The sequence below is a fragment of the Carettochelys insculpta genome, chromosome 16 (genome assembly GCF_033958435.1).
Source record: "Carettochelys insculpta isolate YL-2023 chromosome 16, ASM3395843v1, whole genome shotgun sequence".
Taxonomy (NCBI): domain Eukaryota; kingdom Metazoa; phylum Chordata; order Testudines; family Carettochelyidae; genus Carettochelys; species Carettochelys insculpta.
Window position 1 is genome coordinate 5,365,864 of NC_134152.1, and position 19,229 is coordinate 5,385,092.

General features: G+C 48.8%; 1 protein-coding gene across 1 annotated transcript in view; it reads right to left on the bottom strand.

Annotated features, from left to right (window-relative positions):
- GSG1L (GSG1 like) overlaps positions 1-18,851 on the bottom strand; it is a 55,736-nt gene extending 36,885 nt beyond the window's left edge. The window contains exon 1 of the mRNA XM_075011102.1: positions 18,551-18,851. Coding sequence (XP_074867203.1) covers positions 18,551-18,851 — 301 coding nt within the window. The remainder of the gene's footprint in view (positions 1-18,550) is intronic.
- Between the last annotated feature and the right edge of the window lie 378 nt (positions 18,852-19,229).

Consider the following 19,229-nt stretch of genomic DNA (forward strand, 5'->3'; position numbering starts at 1 on the left):
CCTTGCCTCCTCAAGCCCCTGCACCACTCTCCTGTGCCTCTGACCCCGGCACTGCACCCTTGGCCTTCTGCCACTTCACTCCTACCCTCTGCATCTCCTGCACCCCTTACTCTAACCACATGGCGAAACTGCCCCTCTGCCCCCAGATGCACCAAGCAGCCGGCTCTGTTGCTCACACCTAGACTGGACGGCTGCTCCTTCACCCCAGCAGCCCGGGCTGCCCAAGGAAAGGGAGGAGAACACAGCTGTTGATGCCTCAGCACAGCACAGGCGGGGAAGTATCTGAGTGTAGGGAGAACTGAGGGTTGTGTACTGGGGGACGCAAGAGAGGGGCTGTTTCTAGTCCATAGTTCAGACATATCTATATCAACTTACGGGGGCCACCAAAAATTACCCGAACCTGCTGCTTCCACTTATTCCCTCTGTTTACCTCCCAGAAAGCTGAAATCTGGGCACAGCTAAATAGCAGCTGTCCTGGGCGGCATAGGAAGGGTACAGAGATGGGAAGAACTAAACGTTGGCCTTATTTGCATGGTGGATTCTGTCTTCTACAAACCAAGGCAGGATATAGTTGCTGAGTTCATCAGCAGTAACTCAGCATCTTCAGACTTCTGTTCACGCTACGCTGGGCTCTGCCGATCCCGGTGCTGGAGGCCCTGTGCAGGTTTGTTGTTCTGGGAAAAGCTGCCGCTGCTTTAAGTCGTGAGGGCTGTGTGCATTGTTCCCTCTAAACTGAGAGATTGGGCAGCCGGCCAGGAGATATTCAGGTGCTAGCCGGCTGAGCAGCAGAGCACCCAGAGTTGCCAGCAGAGTGGTGCACATCTGTAAATGAATTGGTGCAGATAATAAAATTTACTCCACCCAATGGATGGGAAAAGTTAGCGGGAACCCTGGCTCTGTGCCGTGTATTTCAGCATGCCAGAGGCGTCTACCCTCTTGGAGTCACTGCCAAAACCAGCCATAAACAGCTGCCTATTTGGCAAGGGACCTGGTATATTGTCACCACCATTCCAAAGCGAGTGAGTCAAAAGGGCCTTGCAGCCAGGTCTGGCTTTGCAGCTGATGACAGCTGCTGTGGAACAGCAACATGTCAGAGCTCCGTCTTCTCCACAGTGCTCCCACTAAAGCCATGTCCAGCAGAGAGGGAAGCAGTGCTGACTTCTGCCCCAAATATGCAGCAAAATATTCTGTCGCACCGACAGCCGGGCCCTGGGAAAGACCTCCATGGAGCATTTGCTTCTTATCCACACGAGGTTCTTAGTAGCTTCTGTCTCACAGCATTGCAGGAGGCAAGAGTTGGTGTTCTAGATGTGACCAGTATACTAGAAGTCAAACTGGACCACAGTCTAAATGGCAGTGGGCTAGAAAAGGTGTAGATGATCCTCAACACAGACACTAAGGGGTTGCTGGGCCAGGCAATTGTTTGGATGGAAGTTTGTGACCACTGGCAGACTCATAAAGTAACTCTCCATGGATGAATGTGTGTCCAGAGTATTCCTGTACTGGCAGGGCGTCTCTTCAATGCTGAGAGGATCTGGTTCTCCATGTCAGAGAGATGGAGTCCCATCCATGGGTACATACTTACTGGCTTTCGTTGTTGGTAGACTGTACGTTACAAATGCTGATCCAGTCTGGATCCTTGCAGCAGTCCTTTGCAGAGATGTCTAAGCCAGCTAACTTTGTCTCCAGCTTGCAAGAAGGAGCTCAAACTTCTTTCCATTTCCATGGCGAAGTGCACCAGGGATTTACAGATAATAACGCGTGACCCCTTGGCAGTTGGCCCCACGTGCTAAGCAACATGAGATGCCGCTGATAGACGCACCAGAACAGCACCAACTTTCTTGTCCATCTCAAAGGCATCTTTAAAGTCTTGTGCTCGGTGAATAAAGTTATCATGGAGATGGCATCGTCAGCTGAAGCCAGCCTGAACAAAGAGCAGTTGTGGCCTGATAACCTCACTGGCGCACAACAGAATCAGTCTTTTCATAAGCTTGTATTTGGCTCAAAGTAGAGAGATGGATCACTAGTTCTTGGAAGCTTCCTAGGGTTTCCTGGTTTCAGAATGGCTGTGACCTTTGCATTGTGCCAGATTTTTGGGGATGTAGTTGTTCTGGAAACCCTGTTGAGGAATCAACGCAAGTGTCTTTGGCCTTCTGGCTCAAGGTACAGTAGGAGCCCCACAGAGACATAATCTTGGGCTGGAGCCTTCTTCTGTTTTATGGTCCCATATAGCTCTTTGTCTGGAAAAGAGCCAGCTAGTTTGAATCCACACTACAGAGTGAGTCTGGCACCCTCGGGACCTGTTGGTGCTGAACAATAGAATTTGCCAGACCACAGGAGATTAGTATTGTCTAGCAGCATTACCAACACTTCCACTGTTTCCTGAGCTCTTAGAAGACATTTGGGGTAAATGACAGCTAAATAACAGCACAGAACCCTGATGGCCAGGACTGGTGGCTGGAAGCAAACTTTGTGGGGCTGTGGGAAATTTGGCCACAGACTTGATAAGTTGTCATCCAGCTAACTAAAATCATCCTCGATTACGGATGTTGCCAGACAAGAGCGGTTCAACCTGTAGTAGCCTGGCACCTCCCTGTAACCTCAGTTGTATAGGCAGTTGCCATTGGATAGATATGACAGCATCTGTGGAGAGAGAGGCCCTCTTTGATGAGGCTGGAATCTCCAGAAGTCTTTTAGTGATCTGTGAGGCTTTTTGGCTGGAATGAGTAAAGTCCACCTTTACGACAGTCTCCCTCTGTCGCACTTTGGTCGACCCAGCAGTTGAGTCCCTTGCTGTGATTAGCAGCCTCCTGTTTGCAACTAGCAGATCTGACCTCCTGGAAGAGCCTAATTGCTTTTGATGACCACCTGTGGATCTTACGCTAGCAATAGACTCCCAAGATCGATTTCTCATCAGCTGCCTGAACAAATTGGCTATTCAAACAGCTCTAATTAAAACTTCAGCCTCTTTGTCCCCATCGCTTGTGTCCTAAGCTCCTAGTGTGCTTCTGTGTGGTGTACTGATGCTGTAAGGAGTTCACAGTCGGAACTGTTAGCTACTTTGTTAGGCCCAATGGCACCCCAATCTTGGTTGAGTTTTAGGCTGTACTGGAATAAATAGTAATTCACTTAACATGCCTCCTGCCCAACTGGCACAAAACTACACCAAACACTCAGGCCAGGTCTACACCAGACCTTAAAGTCAATTGTAGATGCGCAGTTCCAGCTACGGCAATTACGTAGCTGGAATCGACTTTTCTACAATCGACTTACCTGGCCGTCCTCCCTGAGGGAGGTTGGCGGGAGAGTTTCTCTTACTGTTCACGGGATTGAGGGGTACAGTGGTCGACTGCTGACCCCCGATAGTTTGATTTCGTGCATCCACACTCGGTGCACGAAATCGAACCCTGGAAGGCTGACCCTCACTGGGTTGATCTTCTGGGTAGCGAAGACATCCCCTGAGTGATAGCAAGATGTTCACAGACTAAGGCCAGGAGGGGCCTGTGTGATCATCAAGTCTAACTTCTTCCATACCACGGGCCTGAAAAAAATTGCCCTCAGTGATTCCAGTGTCAGCCCCATAACTTCTGATTGTGACGGGCCTGGCTATCCAAAAGCATCGTAAAGACTTCGAGTGATGAAGAATCTGCCATGTCCCCAGAGAAGCCCCTCACTGTGAGGAAACTGCAGGGCAGCCAACAGACTTAGCCAGAAAACCCCCTTGCTAGCAGCCTAGATGGCTTGTCGGGTATGCAAATCCCTGCACTTTATGGGTGCTCCCCCTTACCTGCCCCAATAGACTGTGCTGGCTGCTGGCTGCCTGAGCCCAAAAGCCCAGGCTAAACCCACTCTCTGCTTGATGCTGAGCCAGGGAGCTGCTTGTTGTCAGTCTTCCTGTGGGGCTGCAAAATAGAGCGCCCTCAGGGCCTTGCACGCTCCAGATGAGGGCCCAGGCCCCAAACTATTACTGTGAGGAGCAGCCTCCGCCAGACAGGCCTAGAACTGCACATTGCTCGTGTCTCAGTGCCAGGCCAACAGCAAACCCCCCCAGCGATAACAGACCGGAGCGACCTCCCTCCCCACGTTTGTCACTCATTACTTGCTTAACTCAAACGTGAATTAGTGTATTACAAAAACAAATTGCATAAAAAGCCCTGAAAACGTGAGTGAACATTTTAGCCACCAGAGTATCTGCCTCTCGCTCATATAAGTTAACTGCCTCCTCTTCAGCCACTCGTTGACTACTTATATTTATTCATATTTATTAAATATTCATAACATCTTGATATTTAACTATTAGCATTTTTGCCTTATAAATATTAAATGTTTATCATTAGAAAGGCACCATGTGCAGTGTGGAGCTATTTCCTCAGAATAATCACTGTAATAGACAGTGTTGCAGCTTAAAGTTGTTAGGTCCAGATGAAGAGGCAGGATCAGACATCAGGAGCATAGGCCCCCAGCAAGGTCATGACACCAGCACCTCAGCTTCCATTTAAAAGCTCTCCTGGCAGGGAAAAAATGTTTGAAAATGTGAACCAAGAATTATTGCAACCGTGATCTCGGCCTGCGTCTGAAGAGTGCAATAACTCGGAGCATCATTCACCTTACGGAAAGATAGGAACAGCCAGACTGGATCAGACTCAAAGTCCTTCCAGTCCTGTGTCTTGTGTCTGACAGTGACCGGCTGCTTCACCGAAAGGGGTAAGGCTTCCACGACAGGCAGCTATGGGACTATCTTTCCCAAACAGGTCATATCATCATTACTTGTAGTTAAAGATGGGCTTAAGCCCTGAAGCCCAACATTTATTGTCCCTTCCAAAATGTGTTCATAAGTACTTATCATGGAATCATAGAACAACAGAGCTGGAAGAGACCTAAAAAGCCATCAAGTCCAGCCCCCTGCCCCAAGGCAGGATCCAACCCATCAGATCAGCCCAGCCAGAGCTTTGTCCAGCTGAGATTTAACACCTCCAGGGATGGAGACTCCACTGCTTCCCTGGGTGGACCATTCCAGTGCTTCACCACCCTCCTAGTGAAACAGTTTTTCCTAATGCTCAACCTGGACCTTCCCACCCGCAGCTTGAGACCATTGGTCTGTGTTCTGCCATCTGTGACCACTCTGGATTACTCTGGATTTTCCTGAGATCCAAAGAAACGTCCAACCTCTTTAGACTCTTATTAAGTTGCTAGCCCCCTTTCTAGAACATAAATAAAGCCATAAAACAGCATAAGACCTGGTGTGGAGACCCTGCTGCTCGGCTTTGCTCGATGAAAATTGACCTTAAATCTTAGGGGCATCCCATGCACAGAATGGTTGAGGCAGCTGCCCCAGGCTCCCGCACTCTGGGAGACCCCACGGCGGATCCCCCACCTGTCCTATGGATGGGACTGGGTTTAGCCCTGGGGCCCTGGGCAGCCTGGAGGATTACCTGGCGCCCTGGGCGTGGGGTGGCAGCAGAGGTTGGGGGGCCCCATACTCATTGTGGCTCCGCGGGAGGTGCAGACCAACCCCTGCTGCTGCCCTGGTAATCCCCTGGGTTGCATAGATGGGGAGAGGGATCTTTGGGGAAGGGATGCAATGGAGGTAGGATAGGGCAGAGCAGGGGCAGGGCTTGGGGAGGGGGTGGAGTGGGAGTAGGGCAGTGGCAGAGCCAGGGTGGGAAGAGGCGAGGCCAGAGATGGATGAGGGTGTCGTCCCAGCTCCTGTCCCTGATAGGTACAGTCCATGATCGTAGTGTTCATCTTCTGTCTCCTAGCCAGTTTTTGATCTATGGCAATCCTCTGCCTCTCACTCCCTGACCACTCAGCTTCTTTAAAAGCCTTTTGTATAAGATATAGGCCAGATCTGCACTAGACCTGAACGTCCATCCTAGATGCTCAAGTCCAGCTGTGGTAACCGTGTAGCTGGAATCATCTTATCTACGATCAACTTGTCCGGCCCTCCTCACAGAGACAGGAGAGAACCGCCCTTACTCCTTGCAATCGTAAGTGCAGGGGTCCTTACCGGGTTGAGCTCCCAGCAGGTGTAGAGATTCCCTAAGTCAAAGACCTAGTGGGAGTCAAAATACACTGTCGGCTGGTTCTACTTCCTTCACACATTGGAAGAATTAAGAGATGAGTGAGACCACTTCCCTTTGCAAAAACCACGCTGGTTAGACCCTGTCAGAACAGGATCTTCCCAGTGCTTCGTTAGTCTATTTTTAATTAGTGTTTCAACCCATTTACCAGTCACAGACGCAAGGCTGACTGGTCTGTAATTCCTCCGGTCTCTCCAGCCTTTTCAAAATGTGGGTGTGATATTTGCCACCCGCCGATCCTTGAGCACAGCTGCAGTTTTTAATGAGTTTGGAAACTTTTGCAACTCGGTCACAACCCATTTGAGCTCTTTCGGAATTCTTGGATGCACCAGCTGGGCTTGGTGACTTCTAGGGTTGTGATTTATTGCAGTTTGAACAGTTTGCTCCAGCACCTTTATCAGATACCTTCAACTTTGAGAACACATCATCTCTGTTACCAGAAAGAGCAGCCCCAGGTAGGAATCCCACCCAGAGGATTAGTGATACTAATTAGTACAAGTTGAACCTCTTTCATCCGGCACCATGGGATCTGACTGGTGCCAGATGACAGAATTTGCTGGACAAGAGGTTAATATTGTCTAGTACATTACTAACACTTCCACTTTTACTGGGCTTTTAGAAGACACTTAGTGGTAAATTACAGCTAAATAATAGCATAGACCACTGAGAGCCAGGACTGGTGGCTGTCAACAACTTCAAGGGACCACTGGAAACTTGGTCACACCCATGATAAGTGGTTATCCGGCTAGCTAAAATCATGCCAGATTACAGGTGTTGCCAGACAAGAGAGTTCGAGACATTTAACCTGTAGTTGTTAGTAGTCAGTGAAGACTGGGGCAAAGAAATCATTTAGCTTCTCACCAACGTCCTTATCTTTGTTAATTCAGCTCTTTAACCCCCGATGATCCAGCACAGTGTTTACTTCTTGAGACCACTGAACACCAAACCATAATATTTTTCATGTGAAACACCTATGACAATTTTCTTCAAAAAAAAGTGTCAGACCAAAAAAAAAAAATTAATCAGGTATCATAGCAATGAAGAAGTAACATTATATCCGGTTTTAATAACAAAAATATAGTTTTGTTGTAAAACTTTGAATTAGTTTTCCAAACAGTTGTGGCACACCTGTGAGTTTTTCAGGGAACACCAGTGTATTGTGGAACCGTTTAAGAAATACTGGTCTAGCAGATCCATTTTTTTTTTGGCAGGTTTTGTGCTTCTGATGTACTGAAAGGATCTTATGTGGTTTTATTCCTTTAGCTATTTGCTCTTCAGACTCCATTTTGGCCCTTCTTATCGCCTTCTTGCTTACCGCCTGCAGAAATTTATTACCCTGTTTATTGGCTTCACAGGCTCAGATTTTAAAAGGTTTCAGCTTGGCTCAAGTCATCATTTGAACCTTTAAACAACACCATTTATTCCCTGTCTTCGTGATTCCTTTTCCGTTCAGCAATGTGTGTATCCTCTATGTGTTTTTCTAAGCAGCATCCAGGCCATCTCTGGGGATTTTATTTCCTTTACTTTTAGCTTTATGGCCTTACCATCTCATCTTCTCCTGCTACTGAAATCTATTTTTACAGACATTTTGTTTGTCTCACTTTTTTGGTGTCCTACCTGCTGTGCGGCTGTTTAGTCTAATTATGTTGTTTGTGCTCATTATTAGGTTTGTCACTTTTAAAATTACCTCCTGTGTGTTATTTCAGGCGAAGTCACAAGAAACCTCTCTTTTTGTGCGCTCTAGAGGTGGATGCTATGTTAGGTGATATTGTTGCTTCTCTAATTTCTCTCAACATTGTGCACTTGTCCAGATACCAAATGCCATTTAAACTATACACTGTTCATTGTCGACTCATGAAGAAACTTCAAGAACAGTGGAAAGCCTCAAAGAAATCTTAGAGGCTCTGAAAAAGCCAGAGTAATAAAGGTGGCCAGATTTCTAGATTCAGGAGCTAATGTGTGCATTGAGTGTCCTGTTTAGAGAAAACCTTTGAACCTGTGTGAGCTGGAAATAATTATTCATTGGAACTCCAGCAGCTCCTGCTGTTCCTGATTCACAGCTGTCGTGGCATGTAGAAGGTGTCACAGTCTCTGAGCTTCTGGCATCATTTTGTCGTCATATAACCTTGTGACAGGATCTGTTCATTTGTCTAAAACTGACTAAAAACTTATATTTGCAAATAAGTCTTTCAAGCTATTCACTTCTCTCCCTACTGGAGCAGCTGGGCAGTCCAAACCTTTGACCCGACAGGGCTTCGGTACTCTCTTCAGTAGTATATAGACATGTCATCCCTTAAACTATGGGTGGGATTTCTGAAGCACTTGGTGTTGTCCTGCCTCTGGTCCCACTGAAGTCACTGATAAAACTCCCATTAAACTTAAAAGGGAACCAGGGGTTGAAGTAATTCAAGATTTCTTACAGGTCCTGTCCTATTGCAAGCTTGGTGGTTTGAGCATTGGCCTGCTAAACTCAGGGTTGTGAGTTCAATCCTTGAGGAGGCTGGCTGGGGCAAATAGGGTTAGAAAAAAAAAAAAAGATGTCAGGTAGGGTGCTGGACCTCCTGAGGTCCTTTCTGGTTCTAGGACACATGTATCTCCACAATGTGGTTTCTACTGGCTTTTGCTCCAGCTCTTGGATGGAGATGCTCACCTCTGCTGTGAACTGAACTGGCCCAATCATGACTGCTCATAAAAGCGTGCTTTGAGATACGTCATATAATGATATATTGACGGTGTCTGAGCATATGGAAACCAAGTGCTGCTTACACTGCAGTAAGTAGAGTGGCGTGAATTCAGCATTTCCATCCAGCAGGAAGTTCTGATTTTAAAATATTTTGAATTTTTCTATGGAATGGAAATTCTGAAGAAGGAAAAAAAAAAAAGATGGGGAAATGCAGAAACATTTCCTTTGGATAGGTTTGAGGGAAGCAATTCAACCTTCCTGAGATGATAAAATGTTTCATTTCAGTGTGTCAGAATAACCCCCAGTGCTTCCTAGGGAGTTGTTTCTATATTAAATGGCATTTCCTTACAGTGGCGCCTGGTTCACCATTCTGCCCTATGGGCCATCAAACACCTCTATAGCCCCCTGTCCAGATCTGCTCACGGCAGGTGTGTCTACACTTGCATTGCTTTTTCGAAAGAGGCATGCAAATGAGGCAAATCAAAATGCAAATTAGGTGTAAATTTGTGTATTCGGCACCTCATTTGCATATTCTAATTTCGAAAGAGCTTCTTTTGAAAGACGAAAGCCAGTGTAGACGCTGCTCTTTCGAAAGTAAACCCATCTTCGAAAGAATCCTTCTTCCCTTTATTTATTTATTTATACCTCATTTGCATTTTCGGTTTACCTCATTTGCATACCTCTTTCAAAAGAGGAATGCAAGTGTAGACACACCCTGCGAGTGGCGCCACCTGCTGGCCATCTTCAGTATTTGCTCTGCCAGCTCAGACCCCTCCTCTAGGGTTGTCTTCTCCCATCTTATCTCACCTTGCTGCCCTACTCCCTCCTGGATCTGCAGCTTCCTCCTTGGGGCTTGGCTCTCCCGCCAGATCATTAAAATTCCCCCCAGCCAGGGAATTCAGTCTTTCCAGGCCTGCTGGCTGGTGCCTTGCCCACTTCCCAGTGTCTGAGCAGGGGCTTGGGTTCCCCTCATTATACTGGGATCCAGCCCAGGGAGCCAATAACAGGTCCCATCTCTTGCTGCTGTTTGTCTGGGCTATTTCTTACACATCTGACTTGTCTCTATGGTGGGACTGTTAGCCTCCAAGTCCCTCCCCAGGTTCCATGATGGGGAAAGGAGCAAAAGGGAAAACTGCCCTGGAGCCTGGTGATTCAAAAGAGCCCAGGGCTCCCGATCGCTGCTGCTGCAGCAGTGGTGGTGGCTGGAGCCCCACGCCTTTTAATCACTGCTGGAGCCCTACCCCTTCCACCTGAGGTCCTGCCCCTTCTGGGAGCACAATGCCGGGTCCCTCCTACCTTGCCCAGGGACCCAGCGAGTCTGTCCGCTCCCTGCCCTCCATATAGGGAATGACTGCGGCATGTTTCCCATCAGCCTTTCTCAGCAGCAGCCCCACACCCTGAAACCAGCTACCTAGGTTTGTACAGGCCTTGTCGGTTCCTGCACAAGCTAGCCTGTCCTTAATGAGCTGCCTCCAGCTTGAATCTCCCCTGCTTGGGGAGTTGATTGGGCCCATCTGACCTAACTCAACGCTTGCTGGACTGCTGTGGGGAGCACAGCCCATGAGCTGCCACAGGATTTGGTCACAGTGAAATCAGTGTTGTCTTATGAGTGGTGTAATCCGGCTGGGAGCCTAGCCCATAAGAGACAATGAGGGCTACGAATAGGAATCATGGAACACGAGAACTGGAAGGGACCTCAAGAAGTCATGGAGCCCAGTCCCCTGCCCTCATGGCAGGACCAAGCATCATCTCGCCCATCCCTGATAGATGTCTGTCCAACCTGCTCTTAAATATCTCCACTCATGGAGATTCCACAACCTCCCCAGGCAACACCTGTAAGACACTACACCGCCGTACGATAACGAAGTTCAATTTTTAACCCATTCCCGCTGAAGCAGTCGGCGTCATTTCAAAAACAAACCAGTCCAGTTTGGATCAATTTGACCCAAAATGAAATAGTTGATTCTGATTTGCCCACGTGAAAACGCCGTTTTGCAGAAATGGATGGAAAAGTCCCAGCTGGCCCCCTGTAACAGCATTTTATGTCAAAATCGTTGGTTACAACAAGGCAAAAACTAACACAATGGCTTTCACTGCCATCTGTAGCTTTTCAAATAACAAGCAGGCCTGGGGCACCTTAGAGACTAAAAAATATTAGGTCATGAGCTTTTGTGGGTAAAACCCACTTCGTCGGGTGAAGAAATGGACATCAAAAACAGAATCCAGGGGAGCAGAGGGGGAAGGCAGGGAAAGAAGGTTACCTGTCACTAAAAGGAGCAGATAATGAAGCAAATTAAATAGGATTTGTCTCATTCCTGCGAGTATCAGAGGTGAGGAAATTGGCCTTGTTAAGCCCTCTAGTCTGGCCAAAGTTGTCCATTAGCTGTTGCAGGCTGTTTTACTTCTGAATTAACAAAATAAGTTAGCTCCTCCGTTAGCCTCTGAGACAGCTACCACTCCCCAGCCCCTTTGGGGTTGCTTTAACTCAGAATTCCAGTGACCAATGTGTTTCTTTTTTGCCTGCAAACTCCCTTTGACGGAGGTTTATTTTGCGAATGTGCACAGAGTACGCAGCCCCAGCAAATATTTTCATTCAAAGCGAATCCCATATTTTATGCATATGCTGGAGCATCTTGTTGGCTGAAACGGTGGGCAGCGGAGCGGGGAGGCTGTTTTGTACGTGCTCCTGTCTGCCAGAGTAGCAGCGGATGCTAGATTCTGGAGCTGCGACTCGATTCATCACACCATGGCAACTGTCTTTTCTACAGCGAAGCCCTCCGCTTGAAGCATCTTTCACGCGGCGTTTGGTGAGCAAATGCCTCCAGAGATGGATCTCAGATCATGACTCATTCAGATGTGCCCCAAATCACACTTCCTCTGAAGCTGCCGAGTAGACTTCCGTAGTTGTACCTGTCTAATCCAGTTATCTGCTATGTGCCAGCCTCTGAGTTTTACCTAGGCCTGGGGCAGGAAGAGGGAAGGTTCGTGTGAACAGACAGCAAGTGTGACAAATAGGGATGGGCTGCAATAGGTGCCTGTATCAAGCAAAGCTCCAAATATTGGGAGCCTCCCTATAAAATCGGGGTATCTGGTCACACCCAGACCCAGGCAGAGCCAGCATTGTCCTTGCCTGTCATGAGCACTCCTCTAAGATGGGAACTAGAATGATGGGAAGGACTGTGCTATGCGGCTGAGTGATCCGGTCAGGATCAATCTTCCTGGTTTGATTTTGTGTGCCTGGTGGAGACGTGCAAAAGCAAATGATCACGGGGTTGGTGGTTGACCCCAGGACTCCTCATTGTTGCGAGGAGTAAGGGAGGTCAATGGGAGAGTTTCTCCTGTCAACCTCCCTCTGTGAGGATGGCCAGGTAAGTTGGTTGCAGATAAGTCGATGCTAGCCACGCAGTTGCCATAGCTAGAATTGTGCATCTGCAATCAACTTACCTGCCTAGTGTAGACCTTCCCGGAGAGCGCCTCGGCATCATTATGACAGCTGGACCCAGGTGCTGAATGTAACTATAACCAGACCCCAGGGCCTGGGCACGCGCCTCTTCCTCTGGCCTTAGGGTGTGACGTGCACCTGGTCCTTTACCATCCTAGCAGTGCAGTGGGGACCATGCGTCCCACCAGCAGCACGTCTTGGCCTGCGCCGGGTGAAGTATTCCACGCTGCACATTTTCCGGGGGGCTCAGCAAGCACCAGGGTGATAGCTCCCCCTGCAGGAAAGATTTTCAGGGGCTGGCTAGCCCCTGTGAGGCAACGCATGCAGGGAAAATGGCTCCTTGGTGGGAAATGTTTTGGGGGGCTGGTTGGCCACTGTGAGGCAACACACGCTGGGTGGGAATGTCTAATAAGAAACCAGGTGACTGCACCATCTCAACAGGTGCCTCAGCCACAGCTGATAGCTCCATGCTGGGGCTCTCTTTCCTGGCTAGATGCGATCTCCATAGTGATCGTAAAGAAATGAATTCCAAGTGCCGGGCTTCCAGTTTCCTACTTCCTGCACACCTGGAGAGCAGGGGAGATGAAAGCAGACAGAACGTACACACTCTGGGCATTGTGGGATACCCCGGAGGCCAATGACATTGATGCGAAGACATGCTGTTTCCACACTAGCGTTAATCCGACCTTTTATATGCGAACTTGGTGTTATGCCACAGCGGAGGGTCGAGGCAAGAATGTGGACCTTAGCACTCCTTAAAATTCGTCCTAGTGGTATTCGCAGTGAAAACAGTCACGTTGTAAAATCGAGCTAAGTGCCTTAAAATCGACTTTCTGCTCTAGAGTAGACATAGCCCTAGATCAGTGAAGGTCAAATGGAGCAAACGGTCTGTTCCTGAAAGAAACCCATCTCATGTTGCCTTCACCGCCAGCTACCTATTTGTTTGCCATCTGACTCAGATGCACATCTCTTGGTGACTAACCTGTTCTTTCTGACAGGGTAAATTCTCCAGTCTCGTGCTAAGCCCCGGAAGATGGGAAGTGGAAATAATATACAGCCTTTGCCCGCTAGGGTTAGAGGAATTATCAAGGGCGCTGTTTATTTCTAAATTGTTACACTCTAGAAATGATGGGGATGACGTGGTACAAGAAAGGGAAAGGAATGGTGCCAGGCAAGCCCCCACGGAGGGTATAATTTAGGGGATTCCAATTGATAGTCCAAGCTGATATTGAAATGAATCCAACATTAAAAATCCTCCCCTAAGAAAATGACCGAATGTGTTACATACCGACACCCCCTGCTGAATACTGATAGAATTCACAGAGACACTGAGAGAGCTGAAATCTGAGTGCCCCATTGGCCAGTGTCCAATGGAAAATAACAGGATTGCCTTCCTCCAATGCACTCTGAAACGGCCTCTTGACTGGGATCACCCTGCGGGACCCTGGAGCTTGCCGAGCCCTGCTGACGGCTTCTCCCCTAGGTCAGCATCACAGGACTGAGCAGAACCCACAAAAACAAGCTGAAGAATCTTGGTTAACAGGGTGAGAAGTGGTCTCGGGGGGGGGGGAGGGGGGTAGATGAGTTAGTCTGAGGCTTCACCAGAAAACCAAAAACTAAACAAACAAGCAGCCCTGTTGCACCTTGAGTAAACTTGTTAGTCTTTAAAGTACTACAGGACTGCTTGTATTTTTTGGAGTGAGAAGCAGGGTGATTAAATCTCAAAGATAATATTTCTCCTTTGATTCTCCTTAGCTTGCCGAGGCCACACTCTTTAGCGAGCCCTCGAGTAACCATATTCTCGATTTTAACTGACTAATGCTATTAGCACAGTCTCTTCTGGATGCCCAGCTCACTCCTTCCTGTTTGTCAAGGAGCTTTTTAATACAATAATTATAATAAATTGCTTTTGACATTTCAAACTTGTTCCTTTTGTTCTGTACCATTCAAATAGCAAGCACCATACTCTCAGAAGTGCCATAAGATACCCGTACTAGCAGGTGAGGAATCAGCAATGTATTAGAAATGCTGACATGGTCATTACCGGTCTCATGTGTAATAAGAAATGTTGTTAGTTTGCTTTATTTCTTGGCATAACTACTAACCCTCGACCTTAGCCTATGTCAAACGCTGCCAAGACTGTACTTTTATGTTCAGTACAGGCCTAGGAACTCGGTTGTGTCTACAGCTGATGAAGAACTATGTATGGACGTGGTTCTGGGTGAATTGATAAACTGTGGTTTTGCTAAGACTACCAAGCGTATGGATTTGAGAAACACTGTCTGAGCTAGAAGTACTCCTGAAAAACACGTCACTTTAGAATTAGTAAGCGGAGGCTTCCTGAACTCAGTAAAAAGGGTTTATCTTTAAATTACGTTCTGTGATTGGCTACCACATCTATCAACTTGACAAATCTGGCTTGTCCTATCTCCCCTTTAAAATCTAAAACAACAAGCAGTCCCGTGGCACTTTACAGACTAACAGATATTTTGGAGCGTATGGTTTTGTGGGCAAAGACCCGCTTCGCTTTGCCCGCGAAAACTTAGGCTCCGAAATATCTGTTAGTCTATAAGGTGCCACAGGACTTTTTGTTGTTTTTGAAGACAAAGACTAACTCGACTACCTCTCTGATACTTTAAAATCTAACTAGCAGCTTTGCAAGCTCACAAAATTAACCCCACTTTGCACTTTTGCCTTCTTGCAGCACCAATGGGATGCTCTCCCCGATGTCTCTTTCCCCTACCTCCACAGGTGGTTCCCAACCAAAAGGAAGCTATCAGATGTCAAATGCAAGCCTGGCAAGGAATGTCTTGTGTCCCTGGGGCCATGGCATGTATGAGGTTAGCATTACCCCACCCGGCCTACGCCCAAGGGAATCAAGTCTGTTTAAACAAAATCAGAAACTTGAACCGTTAAATTTGCTGCTGCAGCATGAGAATCACGGTGGCGCTTGTAAGTCTGTATAGGAAACGGAAGTGACAGCCTGTGTTATTGACCATGCTGTGGGTATCGATGTGCACCATTGAAGGCACCCAGCTGTAAGGCATATTTAATTTAATAGAATTGTGTTATGAGGACTATGTGGAATCTGTTACTGACCGTTACAGCACGGTTACGACAAGTTTGCTGTGGACAGCCTTGTGGGCTCTACGCAATATGTTATTAACAGGGCTACAGTTGTGTGGTGTGTGTTATGGACAGAGTCGAGGCTCTCGGGCGCAGGTGGGTACAGGGAAGGTATCTCTCCTTACTAGTTCTGGCCCTGTGATTGCAGCACTCCCGCAGCGTGGTGGAGACCTAGGAATTCCCCCTTTGCAGGGTATGAAGATGGGTTTTGAAATAGGGGTTCTCAGCCCTTACGTGGGTGCCGTAACCCTGGTCTGTGGGGCAGTCTGGAGTGGTCATTTGTCCATCTCCCCGGCTGAAGCTGTTGTGCCGTGTGTGAACTAATGAAATATGCATCGGTCTGAGAGCGAGTGAGTCAGGACGACTCTCTACTCCTGAGGTTCAGAGACTTACTGGAGAGGTGGGAAACCCACATTCCAATTCCTTCTCCGCATTGGGGAAAGTGAACCTGGGTCTCCCAGATCCCAGGTGGGGACCCTAGCCACGAGGCGGGAGACAGCTGCCCCTGCACTGCTATGCGATGTTCAGCATCGGTGGCTGCTGCTCTCACAAGAAGTGCCTCAGACACCTGACTCGAGGCGGGCTCGTGGCTGAGAATCACAAGTGAAGAAAGGTCCCGCCCTCCTGCCAGCACCTGGTCACCTCAGCTCTTGTGAGGGCACAGCTCAAACCCCTTCCTGTCTGGGTTGTCAGCTACTGCCTAGACAACGTGGTTCCCTGCTCAGCGTTCTGGCTTCTGTGCGTTCCCTTCTGAGGGACCAGCTCTCCTATGTGTTGTGTAGGGTGTCTGGGTCCCTCAAAGTGAGGTGCTGCCACGTAACACCTAAGTCATTCAGTGTCATTCGTTTGCCCTGTGGCTATGTGTTATGGAGGGTGGTCTGGTGGCAAGGAATACTGGGGGTACAGTGGTGAGCTGGGGCAGTGCCCTGAGGCATCCTCTCTGAATCATGCGTGAGGGAACAGGGGGATAGCCCTGCCTGGTGCTACTCAGACCTGCTGCGTGAAGTAACCATCTGTGGCCCCCTATAGGGACTCCCATTTACCAGCTGGCATGTACGTTGCCCTGACCATGATGAGTCTGCCTTATGGTCAAACACTTCCATGTCTTTCAGACCAGCCTCGTGCTCAAGGCTGCGCTAGGCCTGTCCCTCGCCTGACTGCTGTAGAGGCAGCCTTAATTTAGCTTCAGCTGTGAGTCGCTCCAGTGTGGCTTTGTCTCCTGAGCACAGCTCCTCGTGGTTTTCCTTCTACTGCCAACTTACCTCAGGGTGTGAGCTGGACTGAACTTACAGGCGCCGTGTCAACACTAGCTCTGCCCTTTTGAAAGGGGCATGGTAAGGAGCGAGGTCGGAAGATGCTAATGAGGCACTGCCCTGCATATGCAGCGCCTCGTTAGCATAATGGCGGCCGCAGCCATTGGAAAGTGCCGCTTTCGAATCGCACACCACCCGTGTAGACAGGGGCCTTTCGAAAGGACCCTCCCCAAGTCTTCAAAAGCCCCTTCTTCCGAAAACCAAATAGGTACTTTTGAATCACCGCGGGCGCCATGACCATGCCCCTTTCGAAAGGAAGGGGCTAATGTAGACGTGAAGAGACAGCCAGGCAATAGGGCGTGCAAACAGTCGTGGTGCTTGGTTGGCCCTGATTCTGGTCTGAGGGGCACCCTGCTCTGGTCACTCGGAGGCTGAGGCTGGCTAGGGAAGTTGAGGCACCTTTTAAAATCAGTGAGAAAAAAAATGCCCTTTTTTCTGTAGGTTTTCTTTTCCAGACGTTTTTATGGGGTGGCTTTTGCCTCCGTTCTGCCCCAAGCTGGTCCTACAGGACGATCCTAAGTCAGGAGCTCCACGAACGTTCCTTCCCTCAGGTGAGTGAGATGGCCCGAGTGTACCCTTCTAGTGAATGAGCTTGAGCGATTGACTCATTCTGCATAGACCACCTCAGAAAGCAACACTTCCTGTCCTGGCCAGCAGTTTGGGACAACACAGACCTTGTCAAGGAATCAAGCTCCCAATTTACAGATTATTTTGCCTGTTTGACTACAACTCCTAAACCCTTTCCATACCCCGCCCAGAGAACCCTTGCTTTAGCACTGCATGGAGTTCCATCCTTCCAGGCTGTCAAATCCTTTCCCGTTTTGCTTTGAATCATCATTTTGCACTCAGGGCTGGATAAAGGCGCTCTCGGGCTCTTGGGACACTCCCAGATGCAGGTCCCCAGATGCCGCCGCAGGGGGAACTGAATTGGTAACACCGGGCCCCACCTTTTCTCAAGGAAGCGGTGGGACCCACATATCTGCTTTCACCCAGGCCATGGGGCCTGGCAGCTTCTTGCCAGGATGTAGGGATTGCTGCTCCTGTCACTGGTAGAGGCTCCCTGCAGCTGTCACTGTCGGGGAAACCTGGGTCACATTTTCGAGATTCGGTTTGCATGGACTAGAAAGCAATTTTCCTTGGGGAACAGGGACCATAGGCACGGACCTGTATTGCCTTAATCCTACCCTGTTTGCTTGTCTAGAACCTCTTCCATTCAGGAGCACCTCACTGGTGAGGCTGGTAAATACCCTGGCTCCCATTTTATAGTCAACAGCACAAACTGGTGAAGTGATTTGCCGATGGAGTCAGTGCCTGAGCTGGGAATAGAAACGATCTCCTGTCACTCAGTCCTGAGCTTTTACCAGCATTTCCTCTGCTGGACTTTGGTTAGCCTGTGACATAACTTGGGGATCGAGTCACAATAAGCTCAATGAGAAAAAGAAGATATTGGCTGATCTGGATCCAGGAGTTTTCCCCCGCCCCCTGAAATCCAGGACAGTGGTTTTCAGGTACTTGAAGGGATGCTTAGTATGGGGTAATTGAACCCCAGAATCTCTGCCGCTACTACCAGGACCTTGTCTTTTGCCTGATATGTGGAGTGACTCATGAAAGGAAAGCTCTGACTGGCCTCTCTGGAAGCAAGCAAGCAGCAGAGCCCAGGCTTTTTAGCAGATATCTGAGTTTCAGCTGATCTCACAACACCCACTCTCTGCCTGATTAGCAGTCAAACAAGCAAATTCCCCTTCCTGCTTAGAACAGGTTGTCTCCCCTCTGTCCTGTTGCTAAAATGCTCAGGTTTTCCCCTGTAGAGAGTGTACAGGTCCAAACAGCTCCTCTACTGAGTCGTTAAGCTGCTGAATCGACCATCAAGCAACGCAAGCTGAAAGGAAATAGTCTTGCCACTTACCGGCAGCATTGATGTTTTCTTCACAGGAGTACCAGATTCCAGTGTGGAAATACCGGAAGAGAAAGCGGTCGTCCCCCGTCTCCCAGCTATAATGCACCACGTTCTGGTTTGTCTCGTTGGCCGTCTCGTTCCCGCTGTAGTTGAGGCAGTTTGTCTTTTTGTCTTTCCCACAGTTCGGCTTGGGGACCCGCTGCGTTCCTTCGCACCAGTGGGTGGTGATAAAGGCGGTGGTGGAGAAGAGGAGAGCCATCAGGTTTAGACTCACGGCTAGAAGGGCTCGGCATCTTCGGTTTGTCTTCATGGTCACCCCCCCCCGCCCGCGAAGCGAAGAAATCAAGGGTGGTTTGGGGGCTGGGAAGTTCAAAGCCTGTCACAATTCAGAATCTGCTTTCCCGGTCACTGAAACTCTCGGCTTCTTCCAATCTGTTGCTGAAACAGCGAAGGAAATGCTGCAGCCAGCCTCCCATTTTCCTCTGGGTTTGAAATCCCGGCTTGGTGTGTTACAGGAGCAGCTGCAGCCGGCAGAAATGTAGCTGTATTGTTGTGCGTGCTGGGGCTAAGAGCGCTGAAAGGCTCAGAGAAGGTCTGTCTCGGAGACAGCATGAAGAGCAAGTGAACATCTGCTAGCGTAGCCCACATGATGCCGAGGGGGCTCTGCAGCCTTCTCCAGGGGGAGACA